The following is a 21,853-nucleotide window of genomic DNA, read 5'->3' as shown; positions in this document are numbered from 1 at the left end:
TCAACAACTTTCCAAATGGCAGTAAACGTGCCTGTCGATGGGTGAATATCAACAAATCACTTTTTGTTTACTTTTAAATGTACTAGTATACAAGTAAGTCAATTTAACATTAAATATGCCTGTTGATGTGTGAAATTGACTTTTTGTTTATTTTTAAATTTACTAGTATACAAGTAAGTCAATTTAACATTAAATATGCCTGTTGATGTGTGAATATGACTTTTTGTTTACTTTTAAATTTACTAGTACTCCAGTTAGTCAAATAAAATTAAATATTACCTCTTGATGTGTTAATATCACTCTTTGTTTACTTTTAAGTATACTAGTATACCAGTACAAAGTCAATTAACATTTGATCGCATTGTAAAGCTTAAGTTTTTACCAGTAAACTGAGCAGGTTCTTACTTTGAGAGCAGAGAGCTCCATCGAAACCAAAGGAGCAAAGGCAAGTGAATCCGTTGGCATTAGTGGGTGTCGTCTGACACCACAAGGATTGTTAGTACAGGGATCTACAAACAGTTGAAGGAGAAAAAACATTTGTGAGTTAAATACACCAACAATTTTTATGAAATGTACCAGAAGGAGCCATTATTTTTATTGAATTGAAACGTATATTTATATTCACCATACCATGACACATCCCATAAAATCTGGGAAAGTTACAACAGACCAGAACGGAGATTTGGTGTGGTGCGAATGCAACCTAGACTTCATACTATAGATCAGAGTACGCTGAGCATGCTGTGATGTTCACACTAAAATCCTGTACAATTTTACACCCCAACATACAGCAAGAAATGGTGAGACATTAATGCAGATTACATACAAAGATATTAAGATGTCCTTTGTGTCAAGAACAACATGCTGTGATGTTTACACTAAAAACCTGTTCAATTCTACCCCCCAACCTCCCCCCCCCCCGGTACAAAGGAAATATTCCCAAGGTAACATGGGTTTTTCAAACCTGTACAGAACAGTACAACACAATTACGAGAAGGCTACTATTTATTCATTGACACAAACATTTTGTTAACACACGCCTATGAAATTACCCCCAAAATACCCCAATGATTTCCATGTTATGATATGATTTAAATTCTAATAAGCATTAGCAAAATCTAATAAGCATTTTCTTTAAATGAGAGCCTTATCATTTTGTTTCTCGTTAATTAAGCTGAGGGCTTTATTCTACTTACTCAAAAGACATTTCAGCTTTAAGTTCCTTGAGGTTTCCATAATATAACCGAGAATATGCTAATCAGTTGAATTATTTTCTGAAGAATCCTTTTATTGGGTTTCTTTTTAAAATCTATATTTTACAGAATTATAATCAGTTTTATTTATGTGACATTTACTCATCTGTGACACAAGTGGGTCCAGAAAATCCTGGCAGACAATTGCATACGTATGCAAGTGCCCCTGTTGCCATGGTACTAGTTGTGCATAGGGCTCCATTCAAACACGGGTTTGATAAGCAAGGATCAACTGCAGTGAGGATCAATAAAGAAGGGAGACTTGATCCGCGAGTGTTTAATATTTAACAAAGGATAAAATTAAAGGCGAAAGTATGATAAAAAACGAACCCAACCATCACCTCCACCTAACATGATAGGTTTATTTGTGATGAGCAATATAAGAACCAAGGTAAGAAAACTTACTGATACTTGCTTTCTCTGACAAATTATAGCAATATATTTATGTAAATATATATATATATATATATATATATATATATATATATATATATATATATATATGTATATATATATACATATATATATATATATATATATATATAATAATAATAATAAATAAAACAAGAATCATTTAAAAAAGAAGATGTGTCAAACAGAGAACAAAAATGTATTTAATATTTCTACCTCCGAGTCTGGGTTCTTCCTCAGTTATTAATTAATATTATTTAATTAATCCATATTTCTTACCTATCTGCTGACATCTGATGCCAGCGAAGCCAGAGTTACAGGCACACGAGAAGGCTGTTAAGGAAGTCTGCACACAGTTACCGTTGATGTATGGGTTGGAAGAACATGGACTCACTTCAGGAAGAGAAGAGAGGATAATGGTCAAGTGAAATGCCTCCTAACGTACAATTGCAACATGAATTGTGGGCCTAGCCAATCATTGTCATTTACCAATGATACTGTGACCAATCTCTGTGACATGTTGTGTTTTGTTAGCACCTAAAAGATCAGAATAAACATGCACATAGTTTATTGAACGCTATTTCTTTGAAGGATATTCGAGTGACAAGCATTTCCATGCATTTTTCGAGCAGTTTTGCCGTAAATTTACATAATATATGGTAGATCTTATTTTACCTGATACAGACAGTTCTAAATAACAGGCATATGCATTTTACATGTATCATGATAATGAACACCGACAAAATGGTTAATCTTTTAATAGCTATAAGCTTTATAGAGACTCTACACAGCCTCGTACAAGTATTCAGATATTGGTAGGGTTTTACATTGAACCTCAGTTTTATCTCACATGGAATACCAGAGGACATGTTTAGAAGTTTAGTCTTTAACTTTCTATTCTGAGCAAAGACACGATGTGAGTCTCACGAGCAGTCAGACACAAATCTCTCTAAGATCGTATTGGCTTTATCTAACACATAATCAATGCCCCCCTCTGCTACCCCGACCCCACATAATCCCCACGGTGGGGTCAAAAAGCTATTACAAGTATCTTACCGTCACAGACTTGGCAGTTACTACCGGTGCATACACCTGGACACTCACAGATGTAGAGGTCAGCGATATTAGGATTTCCGGTACACAGGCCACCATTCTGACATAGCATAATAGCACAGGGATCTGAAATTGAAAAAAAACGAGAGTCCAGTTGTGTCATGTTATCCTGAAAATCAAACCCAGACAAACTGTAGATTTGATGAAAGGAGCACACAATATGAACATCTTTTTTGCTGAAAACTTGCATTTCAAAGTTTTTTGTTAATGCTGCTTGTTAAACTCCACTGAAAACACATAGCAAACAACTATTGTGCTCCCATATTGTGGTTGTACCTGCGACCGCTGTGGATTCCGTACAAGTGATCCCAGACCAGCCGGCAGTACAGAGACAGTTGAAGCCAGAGATTGCAAATGCGACACAGGTCCCTCCGTTCTGACATGGGTTTGGACTACAAGGAGTTGGAGGCATTGAGGAAGGAATCCGAACAAAATTGGTTTTAATCATGAAACTTATTTTTGTACCATTCATTTACTGCAAATAAAAAGTATAGACTGACATATTCTTGACTTTAAATGCAATGTGAGAACAGCTAATGGAAACTTAATATCACCCCTTCCTGAAACCCACTGCCCCCCCCCCTCTCTCTCTACCTCAGGCTTCCCCTCCCTTACAAACTTATGTTTCACTGGTGAATAATATCAAATTTTTACCGCAGAAGCTTTAAGATCAATTCCATTTTAAAGGAAACACTTCAAATTTTGGAAAAACACTCAGTCATTTTCCTCTTATAAATCTAGCTGTGATGAATGACGGCTGTTTGCAAATTTATTTGTGTTTCTTTTAGTTTCCTTTTTCTAAGGGAATGGTTTCCAAATATAACATTCTGAGAACTGGTTTATGTTTAATATGTTACATGTTATTAGTTACACATGAATGTCATGCACTGTCTATAAATCTTTCTATACATGCCGCGAAAGTGTCCAATAACTATAGGTTGCATCCAAAAACCCGCCGTTTGTACTGAACGGCAGGTTTTCCCAGTTGGTTAGCTGGGTGATCAGTCCCATCTATCTCACCTTAGTTGAGCTGCCTATTCGTCTATTATGCAACTCATCACACAGCTAGTAGCCAAATCACTATCAGATCAAGGCAGACATGGCAAGGTGTGAACAAATCAACTCCTCCAAACTAACCAGTCTGTTTGCAGGAGACACAAAGTTTCAGTAAGTTGAGGTCAAGAGAGCTGAAAAATGTAACCTGTGGTTAATGGACTAATTCTTGTCTGTCTGTCTGTCTGTCTGTCTGTCTGTCTGTCTGTCTGTCTGTCTAAACTATCTATCTGTTATAGGCTACTGTATTGGTATACTACTGACTTACCATTTTGACATCTGTCCCCATTGAAACCACCAGTAGACGAGCAATCACAAACAAACTGCGTAAGATCAAGAGTATTGATTACTCGACAGATTCCGTTGTTAAGACATGGGTTAGGTTGACAGCCATTATCTGTAGAAGAAAAATCAAATAAAAATGGATCATATTAATTACTGCAAATTTCTTTTCAATTTTTTTTTCTAACCTAAATCCAAATAGTGCTTCTATGATGAAAAAAAATTCCAGTGATTTTATGATAATGCAATGATCTTTTACATGAACCTACAACTACTCAATTTTATTTTCAAATTCTTTCCATGGCATTCCTGTTGCTTAAAACACCCCAGGCCTACTGAAATAGCAATTTGTTAAATTTGCAATGTCAAATCCATATATGACTAGCTTCCAAGACATAAGGGATCCCTCTAAATATGACCTGCTTGATGAATTGATACCTTGGAAGCTCATGCAATATACACCATGCAGAGGAGAAAATATAAGAAGGTGGAACGTATTACCCAGTTATTACATCATTTTTGCAATCCATGTTCTTACATAAATACATAATTACATAATCCATGTTCTTACTTTTAATTGCTGCAAACAAATGTACTTGATGATGATGATGATGATGATGATGATGATGATGATGATGATGATGATGATGATGATGATGATGATGATGATGATGATGATGATGATGATGATGATGATGATGATGATGATGATGATGATGATGATGATGATGATGATGATGATGATGATAGATATATATTGAGATATATATATATATATATATATATATATATAAATATATATATATATATATATGTAGATATATATATATAAATATTTTATATATGTAGATATATATTTTATTCATAGTTAGATAGCTAACATAACACATAATAAATACTTCTACTCTCTATTAATTTTTTAGCTTGTATTAATTTTAAACATCTATTGTTGTCTGCCACTCAGGGAATATGAAAATAAAATACTGACGCTGAACTTTGCATGATTTCACAATTGGTTCCAGTATACTCCGATGAGCACTGATATCTGTAACGGTTTTCACCGTCCTGGCAGATACCACCGTTCAGGCAAGGCTGAGAAAGACATTCATGTGAATATTGGAGAGGGGGGATATGAAAAATGATTTAAAAAATATATGTAACAGGTGGAATACAAAGAATAGTCTAAGACACCATCTGTGGTACTGTACTTGTTTATTGCTGATCTTGACTTTGTTCCCCAACAAACTCCCCTCTTCAAACTCCCTTAATTAGAGGATCAATCTTAAGGAACATGCATGGAAGTTAACAGGTAATCGTTTACATTGAAAATCTACCCTGAGAAGAGCAGGATTGGAATGATAATAATAGATTGAGTTTGAGGATGTTACTGTATCACTAATAAAACTAGGCGTTGTGCTTTTCAACAGAGGTTGAAGTTCCCAAAACCCATACAAACATTCAACTCACAGTAAATAGAGGGAAGTATTCACAATTACGCCTTGTGTGCCTGTAACACATATATATATATTAACAGATGAGAACGAAGGAGTAAATCCATTTTCTTTCTTTTATCTTAATCTGCTTTGGTTTTATATGACCCAATTTTAATTTTTTTCTTTCTTTGAATTCTTTCCCATGACCTGGACCCTCTGCTTGTTACTACTGACAAGAAGTAATGATGACATACTTTATGAGAGAGAACAGTCTCACCTTCAGCCTGGATATAGTACTTGAGGGATTTAAAAAAACACCCCCCAAAAACAATAATTAACGGCAAAAAATTGCAATCAATTATGGGCAGTCTACTATCTACAAAGAGTGGAAATGTATCTGAATAACCAACCTCAAAGGAGTTTAATACACAATACTATCCTTTGCTTTAATTTTAAAATATCTAGTACTATTAAAGAGAAAAATTGATAGAAAGGATTATTTGAGATTATTTATTCATTTTTAGACAAAAGAGCAAAAACAAATTAATCAAGGTTCGACTTGCTAGCACACATCAGGATGGGATTAGTTTCCGTTGCTAAGGTTTCATCATATGATATAATATATATTATATGCATTAATAATTATAATATGTATTTTGGCATGGCATTTTACCTACTAGATTATACCTACGACTAATGACAAATGACATAATCTATGCCTCAAATGAGATAAAAGTACACCAAACTTGCCACTGCATTATAAAACTAAAGTTACCCGACAGATTATACAAATGGCTATAAATGACATAATCTAAGCAGCGAACAAGGTACAGTACATGTATTCGACAACTGAACTTATTTTATACACATGAATGTGTACATGTATATATCCGAAATAACTAAATTGACCCGACCATAGCTTTTGTAGTGAGAGAACATCATGCCCATTTATATTCTGTTTGGGTCGTGCCTATACCCCGGCAGCCAGCAAAGAGCAATCCATTATAAATGCTATTGGCCAAGCAGCTGAACAAAGGTGTTGTGCACATTTATGCAAGTAAAATCAGTTGAATTGTAGATACAATATTAGTATCTACAGTAGGGAACATTCAAGGTAGCTTTTGTAGCACTACATGTGTGAACATCATTCCCATCTATATTTTATGTATTTTGACAGAGGTGGTGCATCAACTAGCTGGTGAGCCCACCCCAGCAGCTGGTTGAATACGAGAAACCATTATGTTATTATGAATAATGTGTAGTGCTCTCACTATTCACCTGGCAAATAATGTAAGCCTGCATTGAAAGATCATCTTGTTCACCCGGCTACTGGGCGAATAGCCATGAAACTTCACAAAAGTGTCACGAAACTTGGCGATTCCATTACTTTACACTTTGTGGTAATTTGCTGATCACATTGGCACTACTGTAGGTATGTAGGCCTAAAAAGTAAGTGTCTTAGTCTGTTGAAAAAAGTGGAAGGAATTCACAAAATAACCTGAAATGATTAAAATGAGTTACAAAAATATACCATTCTTTGTTTAAATGCAATATACCAAATCAAACTGGAAAGTCTTAGCAAAAGGAGGGGAACTTTTATTCTTTACATGTCATTGGGCCAAACCAAGTACCAGATGAACTGATATAATGGGTATCACAAACCTACTGTACGTAGTACCTACAGAAGATAGTTATGATTTTTGCCTACTGTATACAGTAGGTTAAAAAATTGACATCTTTGTTTTTGTATCATTTTCTTGAAAATTACACAGAAAGGCTTGCTGGTGCTCACAATTAAGCAAGTTGGGCTGTACATTCTGTTACTATGGTTAAAATCATGAAATTTTCTAAAGTATATCATAATACGTACCTTGCCATCAAACACTGACATGTTAATACATTAAGAAGTGCTGCTTACTGTAGTTTACACAGAATAGTAACAGTTTTCAATCTGCAGGTTCCTAATTTTGTGTGACATTAGTCTTTTTCTTTCAAACTTAGAGTAAATCGTTGAGAAATATTCATTTTGTGTGGATCTCCCACACCCTCCCAGCCCCACCCAACCCTCAAAAAACTTTCTGAACTTTTAATAAAAATTTTAAAATGCAAAAAGGAAAATGCAAAAATCTCTCCAGGTATTGTAAATATCTTAGAGATAGTAAGTGTTTGTCATATCCCTAACATAATTGACAAACTTTTCAATGTCACAGGTATTATCAAATACAGTTTTTGCTGCCTACTGTACAGTGACACCTTCTAAATCAAATTGATGTATTACGATCTTCAGATGAAACTCTAACAATCCATTCCCCCAATTCCTGCATTGAAATTGCCCAAAGTTCCATTGTAGATTGTATATAGACTTTTTGCCACACCTTTTCCACCAAGGTGTCAATAGATTGTTGGCTTGTATAAATACTTTGTGGAATGGATTCCTTTTTCGTTAATGCAATAGAACCTGCACATTACAGAACTTAAGTAACAGTGTAGTATTCTAATAATTTAACTGATTTTAAATCATTGTCATTATTACCTTGTTTCGTACACAGGAAATTGGGATTGACACCTACATGAAAACTGTGTGCAGACTATATCAGTACCGATGGATTTCACACATAGCTCATAGGTCCCAATCTACAAGAGTATCAAGTAATATGCCAAAGAAAAAAGGAAAATCAGGGAATGACAGCAGCCAAAAGGTAAATGTAAAGTAGTCAAATATTTTTTGTTCAATTTCTTAACATTACTTGTAAAATGTACTTGAGTTATTAAGTATTCATTAGCATTACTATATTCTGCTCTCATCAGAGGAAACTAAATAAGTAGACTAACATTACAGAACAGATTTTGGAGAAGAAGTATTAAGAATTTCACATTTATCAGTACATCTGACAATAAGAAAAATAATCCATTTAATCAGCATCTTTCATTCAAAACTAGTCAGATTAAATACAGTTTGTTCTTCTGCTGACCGTATTAATATCTGAAACCAAATTTGCAATGAATATGCGATATAAAACTTGACATATAGGAGTCCATTATTCTGAATAATGTAAGTGCTTTTAGTGTCTTAATAGTCAGCAAGCACAGGCAAGCCTTTTAATGTTCACCTTTCTTCCTAGCTGTCCTGCCCCGGAAGTTTGGTACATCATGGCTCCAGCTGAACTTAATTAATCCTCTTCTTACTCCTTGTAAACTCACTTAGCAATCTTTCTTGTTTGGTTCTGTATCTATAATCCGTATCAGAGTATATATAATTCAGCATTCACATTCTGTGTCTACAGCGGTTATGAGGTTTGAAGAATTTTGCTTTTTTGTGCAATAGTGAAAGTACTATTGTTCTGTGCCCAAAACCACATTAGTTTAGTTTAGTAGAATAAAAAGGATCAGGAGGGACACTCAAGTCCCTATCAAGGACCCTAAATAGGAGAGGGGGAAAACTCAAGACACAAAAATCAGTCCTGATTACAATGCTTTAAGTGCTTTTCCAAAGCATTCTAATACCCATTCACACTACTTGCAAGTACAACTTTCTCAGGCAAACCGTTCCACTCATTCACAACCCTATTAGAAAATGTTATGTCGAATATTAGTCCTAGTCCTAACTTCTGGAGTTTAAGACAATGACCTGAAGTACAACTACTATTAGCAAACATAAAAATGTTAGTGAAGGATAAATTGTTAAAACCATACACAATCTTGAAAACCTGAATCAAGTCACCATGTAACCTTCTAAGCTCCAGTGTGGTGAGATTCAACAGCTATAACCACCTTTAAAACGAACGCCTTTTAAGGAACTAATCATCCTTTTAGCCCTCCGCTGGACCTTCTCGAGTACTTCCTTACACTTAGCAAAATATGGGTTCCAGGCCTGCACAGCATACTCCAGATGAGGCCTAACCAACTGCTTATACAGCCTAACAACTATGTCCTCTTTCAGAAAACTGAAGTTCCTCTTGATCATACCTAAACCCTATTACCTCTTTTAGCAGCTGTGAGACAATGTTTAGTAGGTTGCAGAGATGAGTCGATGTAGATACCTAGGTCTCTATCAACAAAGACTTCCTGCAACTTCTCACCATTAAGAGTGCACTTTTGGTACTATTAACAATATGCATCACCTTGTATTTATCAATATTTATAATAGCATTTGCCATCCTTGAGACCAGAAAAGATCTTATCAAAATCCTTTGAAATTTCTCAGAATCGTTTTTGGAAGGGACATTGCAGTATGGTTATGTATTTATGTGTACATAGCAATTTGTTCAGTATAAAAGTCGTATTGGTTTGAGAGAACAAATAAATTATTCCCTGCATAATACTTAACTTTATTTGATCTGGAAAACTTGACAATTTTAAGAGCACTGTTTTGGTAAACAAAACTTAAAATGGAAGGCGTTAAATTCATTTTTAAAGCTCCATTAGAGATTTGAAATTTACTTGAGTGAGATACTATTGTGTTTGAAGGATGAAGATTGTAAAACTTGCTTCATATTTAGTCAGAGAATGGTACTCCAGGTAGGTGTGTTTGTATGGGAGGTGGACTGGTGGAGGGGGTTATGGGGAGGACATTTGGGCGTCTGGGAAGGGGTGTGAATCAAGGTTTTATTGCATGTGTAAAACCATTTTGCTTGTGATCCAGTCCCACAAACAGTTTGATATTTCACTTAATTGTTTCACTGAAACCAAAAACGATATTGATAATAAGTAATACTAATAATACTGGTATCATTGAGAATTGTTTGGCATTTGTTTAGAAATTTAACATCCTAATGATGATCTCTACAGCAACCTGTCGTGGTGGATGAACTACATGATCCTATTCAGGAAAAGAAGAATGGAACGTTTTCAATATCAGTTCATGCAAAACCTGGGTCTAAGCAAAATGCAGTCACTGGTAGGTCACGGAAAAGTAGTATATACTTTTTTTTCAAGGTATTTACAGTTCTGTTGAACAACTAAAAGTACTTTCATGCCATCTCATATTTAGACATGAGAACAGCAAATAGGCATTATTGCTCGCATGAATGTATTAATACGATCATCTGTGTTTTCATTTGAATTTATACTCCACCAAACAAAGCAGGACCCATGAAATGGGGAACAGTATCATAATACTGTTTTTAAAGAATTTTGAACAAGGTTTTGTTATTAGGATGCAGGAGCAGCATGAAGGCAGTTAAGTGGTAAGAAATATTGACGATATTTGCCATTGATGAAGAAGATATGGTCTCTTGGTATGGATGTAAATTTATGTATTGTATGGATGTTACAATATTAAATCAGGTTTATGAACTTTACAATCAATGGATGATGATTTCATTAAAAGGGATTTTCTCGGATCTAACTTGCCTAGTTCCTAAATAAAGTCAGTTAGTGGCAGGTAAAAGCAATTTTCAAATTAAAACAGGAAAGTTTGACTTTGGTTTCTTTGATGGTTATCTGACCAGGTTCACAATGCTGTTTAATGATTAAATTTTAAAAGCAAATTAAGTACTTTGATTGTTGTCGACCAGTGAAAATTGTCGGTTCATCGTAGCAGGGTGGGAATGATCTTCTCTGTAGATGACAGCAAATTTTAGAAGAGTCAAATATATTAATAATATTGCATTACTAGCATTCTCAGGTGGTGTATCATTGATGGTCATGGCTTTTCCTCTTTGTGTAGAAATAACATCTGAAGCAATCAGTGTCCAAGTATCAGCACCTGCAATGGAAGGGGAGGCAAATGTAGAACTCGGAAAGTATATTGCTTCAATAGTAGGAGTCAGGAAAAGCGATGTGTCACTTACAAAGGTATACATTCAGGCATGTAAATTATTAATTGCATCAGCGAATCCCAACCTCATGCAAATATCACCAGATGTTTGCATAATAGAACAACCAAAGCAATTACTTCTATTCCAGGTGCGTATCCAGGGGGGGGGGGCATTGGGGGCGCGCGCCCCCCGGGTAAGGAAAAGAGGAGAGAAAAAAAGAGAAGAAAAAAGTGAAAAGGAGGGGGGAAAAAAGTAGAGGAGGAGAGGAAGGAAGGGAAAAGAAAAAGAAAAAAGAGAGAAAAAGGAGAAAAGGAGGGAATAGAAGATAGCCAAGACCTCGGGAAGAAAAAGAGGAACAGTCATAGTTAAAGCGCTGATCCCTATTATATACACAGGGTAGCCAGTGACAGATCAAGGTTTACGGAGGGGGTGTGCGCCTCACCCTATACCCCTTACACCGACAACTCCATTTTTGACGTTTCCATTTTTTCCTCTCTCACTAATGTATCTATATAAATATTATATATGGTCTATCATAACGCGTGTGTGTGTATGGACGCCTTAAACAATTGTACAATTGTGCTATATGGAACCAACTGTGGCTGGTCTTGAACTAGACCGAGTCGTCGTGGAACATGACGCATTTCGGGAAGGGGGCGACCGCCCCCCCCCCCCCCCCGAGCAAATTTTCTTTATGACATCGCTAGTAATTTCAAAATAGACAATACTTAGATGCAACTTACAAGGCCTGGGAAGTGTCATTTCCAGCGATCTGGGAGGCATTTTCGGCAATTTTTTTATTGTACGCGAGTTTGCCTACAGGCTTCGCCCCTCCCTTGGCAATTACTCGCTACATGCCTGTTCGAATTTGTAAAGTAAAGAGCAAATATAACATCATGTCAGTGAGCATTGAAATGCATTTTCTACGATGAACAGCCTCAAAAACTGTCAATGTGTGTAGTCAAAGGCGTAGGAGCCAGATTGGATTTGGGGGCTGTAATGACTTGCCCGAAAAAAAGCCAAAATTTTTCGCGCGCGTTCAACATATCGATGCCAATATCATATAAGCAAGCATCGGTCATTACATCAAATGGCATCGTGTACCGCACGGTCCGTGAAAGTTGCACAGTATACCGCCGGATGCTAATGTAAACAACCAAATGTCTTATGTAGATGGAGAAAAAGCATACAGATCAATTTATGTCAAAACTCTCTTTTACAGTGGTAATGTCGGCCAAGCTTAGAACTTTAATTTAATTACCAAGGAGATAATTTTTAAGCTATACATTGCTATTTATTTTTCTTTCAGTAGGTGCCCGAAAAATTTGGTTGCGGGGGGGGGGGGGGGGCTGCAGCCCCCGCCTCCTACGGGACCTACGCCTATATGTGTAGTGTTCGGTTTCGATATACCTGATATCGGAAATATCTGCTATATTTCATTTCCTTTAACGAAGTTTTATAATAGCCATTATAAGAGGTTGCAATATTTCTACACCAATAAATTAACTGTGTCTGAATTTTCGAAAATTTCCTCACCAACATTCTTCATCATACTGTACTTTCCTCTACTCGTGCAATTTTGACCTGTCTGTTAGGGGTTCCAGGAGGTTTTTCTATATTGGTTGTCCATAGATTGAATTTTGTGCAACATTATGGGTATGTTTTGAAGTGATTTTATTCACGAGAAATGTGAATTTTCAAATTCTCAACAAATAATGGGCTTAAAACCTTGAAAAGTGGGGCTTTCGGATATTGTGGGCCGTGACGTAGAATCACCTACAAAAGCAATGATCCATAGGACATGCAATGAGGTCGAACATGATGTGTGACTGGTGACAATCTTCAAAAAGGTTATGGATGGAAAAAAAACTTTTGGGAAATACTTGGTTCTCAGGCAAAAGTGTACATCTGGTTGGTCATTTTTAAGCCCGAGAAGTGCCATTTCCGGTGATCTGGGGGGTATCAAAACCAGAAATTTTCTTGTACGCTCCGCGCCAACCGATGGTGGCGCTCCGCTTAGATAGTAATTCGCGCCCCCCGGGTTAGAAAATCCTGGATACGCGCCTGTTTTCTTACCTATAACTGGAAAAATAATATATATTGGAGCTACTAAGAAAAAAGGAATGTGAATGCCATTAAAGTTGAATTCAAAAGTTGTTTCTGTGACATGATGAATCTGTGAAATGCATGAATAACCTGTAATTAGTTGAGTCCATGATTCAACTCGAGCCAGGAAAGTCACGTGGCAGTGACTTGACTCGACCCTTGAAACGACGTGAGTGACTATAGTTATAGCTCTGTTGGTGGTACCACTAGAAAACCAATGTGATGTACCAATGTGATGTCACTATAGCATGTTCTGGACTTGAATCATCTGTAGAATGTGAACATCGATTTGGCATTGAAAAGTGATTCTAGCTAATGTAAGTTTCCCCTTAGCAAGAGTTTACTTATGGGAAAATGGTATTCAGATCTATTTGTAATTGCCTTATCCTTTATATTGAAAACATGTTATTGTAACATAACAGTAATTTGTATGTATTTTATGTTTACCAATTTTCCACAACTGAATCCCATGCATGTTTTCAGTAACCTCTTCAGGTATTGTCAATGTGTTTTCTTTCCTAGTAATTTCTTTTTCTGTAATTTGAGGGCAAATTAAACCAGGGCCACATTCCATTAGGCTGATGATATTCCTGATAGTGTCACAGTAGGTACAATTCTGTAGCATTATTTGTTTTTAAGATTTCTAAGTTTTGCTTTGTATATTTTGTAGGGCATGAGGTCAAGATCAAAAGTGTTCTCAGTCACTGCCTGTGGTCTGACTGTTGATCAACTGCTGGATGCCTTCAAGACAGAATTGGAAGCTGGATAGTGCCCTCTACTGTAAACAAAAGAAACGCCTCAGCTCAAGTCAAAACGCTGAAGAATGGTATGCATTCTTCATAATATTTATTTGTAAACTTTACTTTCTTGAATGTTAGTTTTTGTCCAATAAAGGACCAATTATTACAGCCTACTTTTGCATAATATTTATCAGCATTAGGATGTCTTTTCCTTTATCCTTCAACCAGTTGTTGTGTTCGTATTTTTCTTCCTTCTTTACTAAATAAAATGATGACCCATCCACATGTTACTCAAAAATGTTATTAGTCAACAAATACCATAAGCACGAAATACAGTTGCCAAATGTACGTTAATGTACGTATCCCACGATGTCAGTTTTGAAATGTCGCCATCTGCTGAGCCTGATCCACAAAGGATGCATAGAATTAGGTCATCCATCAACAGATATCTCCGCCGTTTCTACAAATCGGAATAAAAAGTGAATGTCAATTCCGGAGAGATGTTGACAGTATTTCCATTTTACGATGATGAGTGTTGCTTTCAAGCCATCAGATATAGTTGGGATGGGAATAAAATGTAGTAAATTTACAAAACTAGTAAAACTAGAAATGTCATGTTCCAGCAATGGTGCACCGTGCATGTATCAACTGATGCATTGCAACAAAAATAGTACTTGATTATTCTGTATCTTGCTTCTATTTTTATTTGCAATTTCTGTCCATGAGATATCCCCCCCCCCCCCATTTTGGCAGCCTGGTTTATGAAAGGCAACCTTTAGAGGCAAAAAATTGTTAAATCTTTCAGGATCTTTCTCTGTTTTTAATGTGGGAATGTATTGCTCAAAAGCTACTGTCGGTAATATCAATACATTGTATTCAAAGAGTTTTACTCCTTCATAGTGCAAAACAGATCTTTCATCCTTAATATGAACTACTGTTTTCTTTCAATTCTTCCTATGTATTTAACATATTCTATAAGCAGTTTATTGCACTGAGTTTTGTCAAATATAGGTAAAATCCTATCGCAAGGCAGTTCGTTCACTTGGCTAGTCAAAGTCACAAATCAACTGATGTAGAAAAAGAAACAGATAGTCATGTTTCGTGTGAACAATATTACTGTACATGTAAACAGAGCTAGGGCAACGAATTTATTCATTTACAATTCACTAATTAACAATGTTTTCATCATCAGATCTAGATTGGAAGCTTTAGTTCATAATGTTGAGTCTATATTTGGAGTTACACTCAGTTTTGTTTTACTCAGGCGTTCTAAAAATGACTATGTGAGAAAAGTTGCTTTAGGAAAAAATTTTTGTATGAAATTAATTGATACCAAATACTTTGTTGTTTGATTCTTTGTGAAATCATGTCATCAATACTGTAGGTATACAGGTGAGAAGATCTGAAAATGGTATAATCCTATAGTGATTTACTGAGTAGAGTTATTGTTTCAGTAAGTGGTCTGAGCATATAATATTATATATTAAACATTGTTGTTCCCCCTAAGCTTGTAGGTTTTGATACCTGGATTTTGGTTAGACTTGAACGTCCTACAATGAATATCATTATAGCTCGACTTTATTAGAACGTCGAGTCTGTATATGTTTTAAGAAAAACCCATTTAGTTATAGTTGTGAATTTTCTAACTACCGTATGTGCGTTGTAAACGTTTTGGAAAGTATCGATGATGTTTTCCAACTGCCTTGTGCAAATCTCCAAGAATACGGAAACGTTCCCATACTGTAAATGTGGAAAACATGTTTTTGATTTGGGTCTCGGAATATAAATTCATCGTGTCCCGTCATTCACAAGATGTTAGACAGTGTCTAATTTTGCTTTCAGTTGAATAATGCAAAGTGAACGGAAATAACACAATCATGACTAGTTTTTTTACAATACTTTACAGTTTATTCTACCTCCATGTACATTCTGAGACACACAAAGCTTCATATTAGTTAACACTTTGTGTCCAATACAGTTTTACCATTTAAGTCGTAAATTTTTCCTTAGTGGCAATTATCTCTTTTTCAAAAATAGAAGCATTTTCTGGAAGTTCTCTGTTCAATGAAACCGAAAAACAATTCCTTTTACATGAAGATACAGTTAAGAACAATTGAGTGACTAGGTAACAGATAAGCTATTACTCTACTAAAACAACGACCGGATATTCTAAACGTGGACTAAATCATTTCATGCATAACGGTGAGAAAAGGCTTTCAAGTTGTTACATTTACATTCATGTATATCATATCAAGAAAATGAGAAACGGAGCTGCCCTGCGCCCATGTCTCAGTCTTTAAATGGGGATATAAAAGGAGTTTTTTTCTTATTCAAGTTCATCAAAATTATATAAATGACAGTCATTTCAGACAAGTAACGTTAAAACATGTGTGTAAAACTACAATAACAATAAAGGTAATGATTCGTGAACGAAGAAGGTATCATATTTACGGTTAATAATACTTTTCTCTGGTTGAGTATTATATAAGAATACTCACGACTGGAAATAGAACAACATTACAGCGGACCATCGAATTGATTCTTTACCTACATACGATAGACTACCTACGACACAGTCAACCATCTGTTTACAATTTTTAGTGGAACTAAATATACTTTTTGGATAACGTTTGTTGATTGGCAGCCTGGACGATTTCGACGGTTATGGACGCTGCCGCGGAGACATTTCGCTGCACTCCAGTACTGCGCATTTCATTTGTGATACATAAGTAAATTTACATTTCTTGATAATTTTACATGACATATAGTATTTGAATGACAGGTGTGTAATAAATTGTAACGTTTTGTAATCTCAAGAGTCAAGATATCTTCAAGATGTGTTTCATACCCCAGGCTGTACTTAAAATGTCTTGTTTTCCATGAGGTTGAGCTGAAGCAGCCTTGTAGCAGGTACTCTTTCCGCCTTCATGTGATCAAGCGAGCATTTCTAATTCTTGTTTTGTGCAATACTAGGTCAAGTTGGCTTGAATTTCTTTTCATTGTAGTGTTAGAAGAAATTGCTTATTAAATCTGGCATGATCGTAATATATATCAATTGAAGACACATGGACAGGCTGTTCTTGTAGAAATGACGGACATTTTAGAGGTTTTGGGAAGCGTATGAAATATTGGCTGTAATATCTATAAGGTTTATATGTTCAAATTATACCAAAGTAATATGAAATGTTTCTCGATTGTTTGTAATCACAGTCCTACTTCTACTTTGAGAAAATATTCATCTTACGTTCTCAATTGATGGGACAGAAAAGAAAATGTCAGTTAGACGTTTTCCCGTTTTGTTGATACTTGTGCTATCACGAAGAAATGAAATCACGCGTAATACCGGTCTGTCCACTTAGCTATTACTGTTCGCCGGATTCCGCAAAAGCTAATTACTTTATGTGGCTTTGCACTGTCTTTTGTCAACGTTCATTAAGCCAATTGATGAAATCTGGGATGAATGGAAAGTCAAATTTGAACTGATCACTTGATACTGGCAAAGATTGGTCCAATGAATTTTCATCGAAGACAACCCAGTTTGAGTTTTAGTCTTGATGTATTTACAATGCAGATACCTGTTAAATAATCATTCTTTTGACATTTTCCTTTAAAAATTGAATACGTAGATCTTTAAGTAATTATGACTAATTTGTGTATCTAGTAGAAACATTTATATACTCTTACCCTCACCCGTTTTACATTTCTATTCTGTTTTAAACACGTAATAAGCATTACGAACCGTGTAGAACGTAGCGAAGTTTAAGGCATGCGAACTCCATATATCAGTCAACATCTTCAGTTACAATTGGCACTAGTCACAAAAAACACTAAGCAAGGCATATGTCACATTATATTACAATTAGACCCAACGGTGCAATAGAAAGCATTGAAACTAACCCACAAATGACATAGCTCAGAATCATACTCGCATTTTGCAAAAGACATTTACCTTATATGTTAGTGATACCCAATACCTTTTTGTTTCCTTTAGAGTAACATTGTTCTTTAGTGTGGTATGTTATGACACTCCCATAGAAGTGTAGATAAATTATTTACCACATCTGCTGTAATTCGTAAAACAGCTAAGTTACTAAATAAATTTAACCACTAACCTCTCACTTTTTACATTTTTTTGTTAAGTAACTACTGTATAATATACATATTCACACACCTAATGTTACTTAACTATTACGAAAACACTCGCTTAGAGTTGTTTTCAGCTTTGCACGTTGAGAAAGATATCATATTTTAAAGTTTAACTTGTCAATGCCCCAAGCACTGGACACCGCAGCTGTGATTATAACACTCAGTTCCCGTTCTGGCATGAGTGTCCATTAATCGAAGAATTTACTTCGTATGTGATGTAGTCAACTGTATTTCTCGACACCTTTCTGATCCATATTCTAAATGAATTTCTTATAGAATGGAATTACAAATTAACTTAATACATGAAGATGAATTGTATTATGAAACGGTCATTTTAGAATATGATAACACAATGATTCTGTGCACGAAAACACTGATGCAGTATTACAGTATATTTGTTGAATGGAATAATGAACTATGTATCATTGTCCACTGATATGTTTTTATTGTGATATTCCGATGATATTTCACTTCAGTATTAATAAAGATTCTTTTCTTGTAGCGTGGAAAGTGCGGAAAGAACATCATGTAACTAGTGATTTAAGCCGCAATAAAACACAAATGTACCTTGTCAAATGATCATGAATCTAGAATTTGTATGTTGTTGAGTTTCTAATAATGTACATAATATACGTAAACCACTTTCCTTTGCCCTTGGTTATACCGCTTCATCTTCGAAACTACTGTATAGTCTGACTATAAGATGTAATTATCAGATTCAAATTATTCATGACTTTTTATGACCACTTGTGCGTGACTTTTGTCGCTCGGTAAAACTTTGAAAAGGTCACTTTACCACATTGGCTGTAGCAATTAAATCACTCCATGGAATTCTGCTGTCTCTTTTTACACGAATTAGTTACTTTTAATGGTTTACTTCGTCCTTCACAGTAATTGCATGTAAATATACGCCGTATGCTACTGCTCGTCGTACTGTACAAACCGTTGGTTTCACTTCTAATTATGTGCAAATATAGGTTGAAATGAGAAAACGTGGCATTCAAACCATAGAAATGAGGTTAGCGTAATTATTCGATATGCTATATTTGTAAAAGAAAGGAATGGTGCAACTTGCCTTTGTATTTCCTTTACCACTTTTTATTTAACCAATTATTCCATGATTTGTCTGCAAGTATAATCGTAGAAAAATAAACATCGACCTACAATATGGACCTTGAATTATTTTGTTTAAGCCAATTCAGAAAACCAGTGTCGTACAATCTCGTTCTGTCGTGTGATATCATGTATCATTTCACAGCGCTTTGTTTTCTTCATCGATTAGCCTGCTATACAATAATTCTCAGTCGATATATGACGTATGTTATTTCTAGTAGTGTGAACTATTGACATGTTTGATTGTGCGGTAATCATTTCAAAGAAATAATATTGAGTGAAATAAATGTGTGCCATGTTCCGTTGCGTTCCACTTACTTGTGAGTGCTGTGTGTAGCATTTCAGTACTTCATAAAAAAGTTTAAAACAAAATAATAGTTTAACTAACAGTCTTTATTTTGTTTAAGAAGAGTCTAAATTTGCTAATAGCAGGGCAACACATAATTTTGCACTTAAACGTGCATATCTTGTCAAACATAGAATACTAATTTAATGTAGATATAGGTGGCTGGCCTTTCATCAGCACACCAATTTCACTTACTGTTCAGTTCTTCCAGTTTGAGTGGTTACTTCGTCTTAAAGTTGTATAGTCTAATTACTAGAGCCGAGTCGATTTACATTCATATCTTATTTCTTTACCGCTGTCCTCGTGTAGTAAATAGTCCATTTATTCTTTCGGTAACCCTCTCTCCTTTCTGGAATATATTTCTAGTCAATTATTTAAACCATTAAGTTGTCAATTTTTGCTAGTTTGGTTTGTATTATGGACAAGCACCTTTAACTAAACTCACACTATCTTTGTCACACCTCTTTATTTTCTCTCTTGAATCAGCATTTTCAATTTACAATAATGCTATTAAAAATTCAGTTGGCTCAAGGTTAGTTTGAAATGGTATAATACCAATCAGTGAAATCTTTTCCACTATTTGGGTATTTCCAAAATAATAATCTTTTCTTATTTACAATAATCTTTTGTGACGGTGACAGCCTTCGTCCTGCGTTTCTTCTCTGATCATGCGATCTAAATTTCCAAACTACTACACTTTCCTCTATTTACATCTATGCTCGTACCAAAGAATGTAACGACGTTCTTTTGCCAGTCTTTTCCCGTCAAATTGACTCATGCAATTTCGAGTAGAAGTTTCAGTTGTTTATATTTATTTCCGTCGATTTGCAGCAAATACTTTTCTTTCTTCGCTGAATATCATTGCCCACCTTGGTCCATTAAAGTTTAAGAACCTACTTGTGTTGTGAACCTACATGTCTTCATTTAAGTCATAATTAATTAAGTAAACAAAACTTGTATGAAGCCAGATGTTGATCGACTTTCCTCTTCCTCATTTTAATCAGTTAGATCTGCTTTAAGCAAATCGCTCATACTAGACGTGTATGGTGCTACTTTTTACCCAGTTAACTTATGTTGTTCCACCCATATCTTCTTCATCTAAATCGTAAATTCCATAACTAAGTAATTGAAGTAAATCATAAGGCTAGGTGCCTATAGAATCATACATTCCCACCACTGTCAATTAGTTTTTTTAAAGAAATTATTAGAACTACATGTGCCTGTTTTACTTTTTACTCAGTTAACTTATGCCACTCTGCAATTTGCTTTCTTGGATTTTGCAGAACTTCCGCCCAGTGCAGTGACTGGCTGGTGTCGGGTTCGCAGGTCGGTCCAATTTCTAAACGACCAATGACCTCATTCTTGGTAACACGGTCATGGTCCAGGACTTGGAATTCCAGAGAAATGTTCTCGAGGCCGTCTTGTGGAATGTCGAAAAGGAAGGACTCGTTGAAGACAGGGTTCAAGGTGCGCTTCTTAAGCCTGGTTTTCTTCTTCGCCATCCTCTGATCAGCGTACAACATATTGATCTTTACATATGGATCTGAGCAATGAAAAATACGGAAACGAAGAGCAAAGTTAACATTCAAAGATGTTATGAACATATTAATTTACTTCTGATTGAAAGAAAAAAACACTTCAATGAGTTTACTTGCTATCCTCAACAAGATAACACAACTAAACTGTCAAGTAATGAACCGCGTCGTTGATGAAATTTGCAAAATGAAACGCTGCTCCTAGTGCTCCGTCAAGACGTGACAGCAAAGGGTAGTCTCCATATCTCGAGGTTCAATCGATGTATTTTTAGTTTTCCTAAGCAAGGGAGTGTAGCATGAAAGTCGGTCAGTTGAAGAAAATGAATCTTGGATGAGATCATGTATGCGTTATTAATGACATAATTAAGAATCTCAATTCGCAGAATTGTGACTGATGCAGCGTTTTATTATTATTTTTTTAAATCTCAATTGGTAGAGCAAATTAAAGGAACTTATGCACTGTGCTCATTTGTCCTTTTTTTTTCTTGTATCTGGCTGTCAGAATTCAACTGAAACGCTATTGCTCGGTGAGAATTTGATCGATTGGTATTAAACCAAATTCC

The 21,853-nt window shown here is 35.5% G+C and overlaps 2 protein-coding genes and 1 long non-coding RNA gene across 4 annotated transcripts in view; 2 read left to right on the top strand and 1 right to left on the bottom strand.

Moving 5' to 3' along the window:
- Window positions 1–21,853, top strand: part of LOC139978880 (uncharacterized) — a 217,031-nt gene that overhangs the window by 75,708 nt on the left and 119,470 nt on the right. The gene's annotated exons all lie outside the window — the stretch shown is intronic.
- LOC139978877 (UPF0235 protein C15orf40 homolog) lies at window positions 6,461–21,178 on the top strand. Its single transcript, XM_071989419.1, has 6 exons — window positions 6,461–6,581; window positions 8,095–8,244; window positions 10,334–10,442; window positions 11,214–11,341; window positions 14,081–14,236; window positions 21,039–21,178. Exons 2-5 carry the CDS (start codon window positions 8,116–8,118, stop codon window positions 14,177–14,179), a joined length of 465 nt encoding a protein of 154 aa, XP_071845520.1. The 5' UTR covers window positions 6,461–6,581; window positions 8,095–8,115; the 3' UTR covers window positions 14,180–14,236; window positions 21,039–21,178.
- Window positions 16,036–21,853, bottom strand: part of LOC139978870 (synaptotagmin-4-like) — a 43,643-nt gene continuing 37,825 nt past the window's right edge. The window contains exon 4 of the mRNA XM_071989406.1: window positions 16,036–21,298. Within this exon, the coding sequence (XP_071845507.1) occupies window positions 20,988–21,298 (311 nt within the window). The 3' untranslated portion in view covers window positions 16,036–20,987. The remainder of the gene's footprint in view (window positions 21,299–21,853) is intronic.

The sequence above is a fragment of the Apostichopus japonicus genome, chromosome 13, assembly GCF_037975245.1.
Source record: "Apostichopus japonicus isolate 1M-3 chromosome 13, ASM3797524v1, whole genome shotgun sequence".
NCBI classification, from domain to species: Eukaryota; Metazoa; Echinodermata; class Holothuroidea; order Aspidochirotida; family Stichopodidae; genus Apostichopus; species Apostichopus japonicus.
This window is presented reverse-complemented; position numbering and strand designations above follow the sequence as displayed.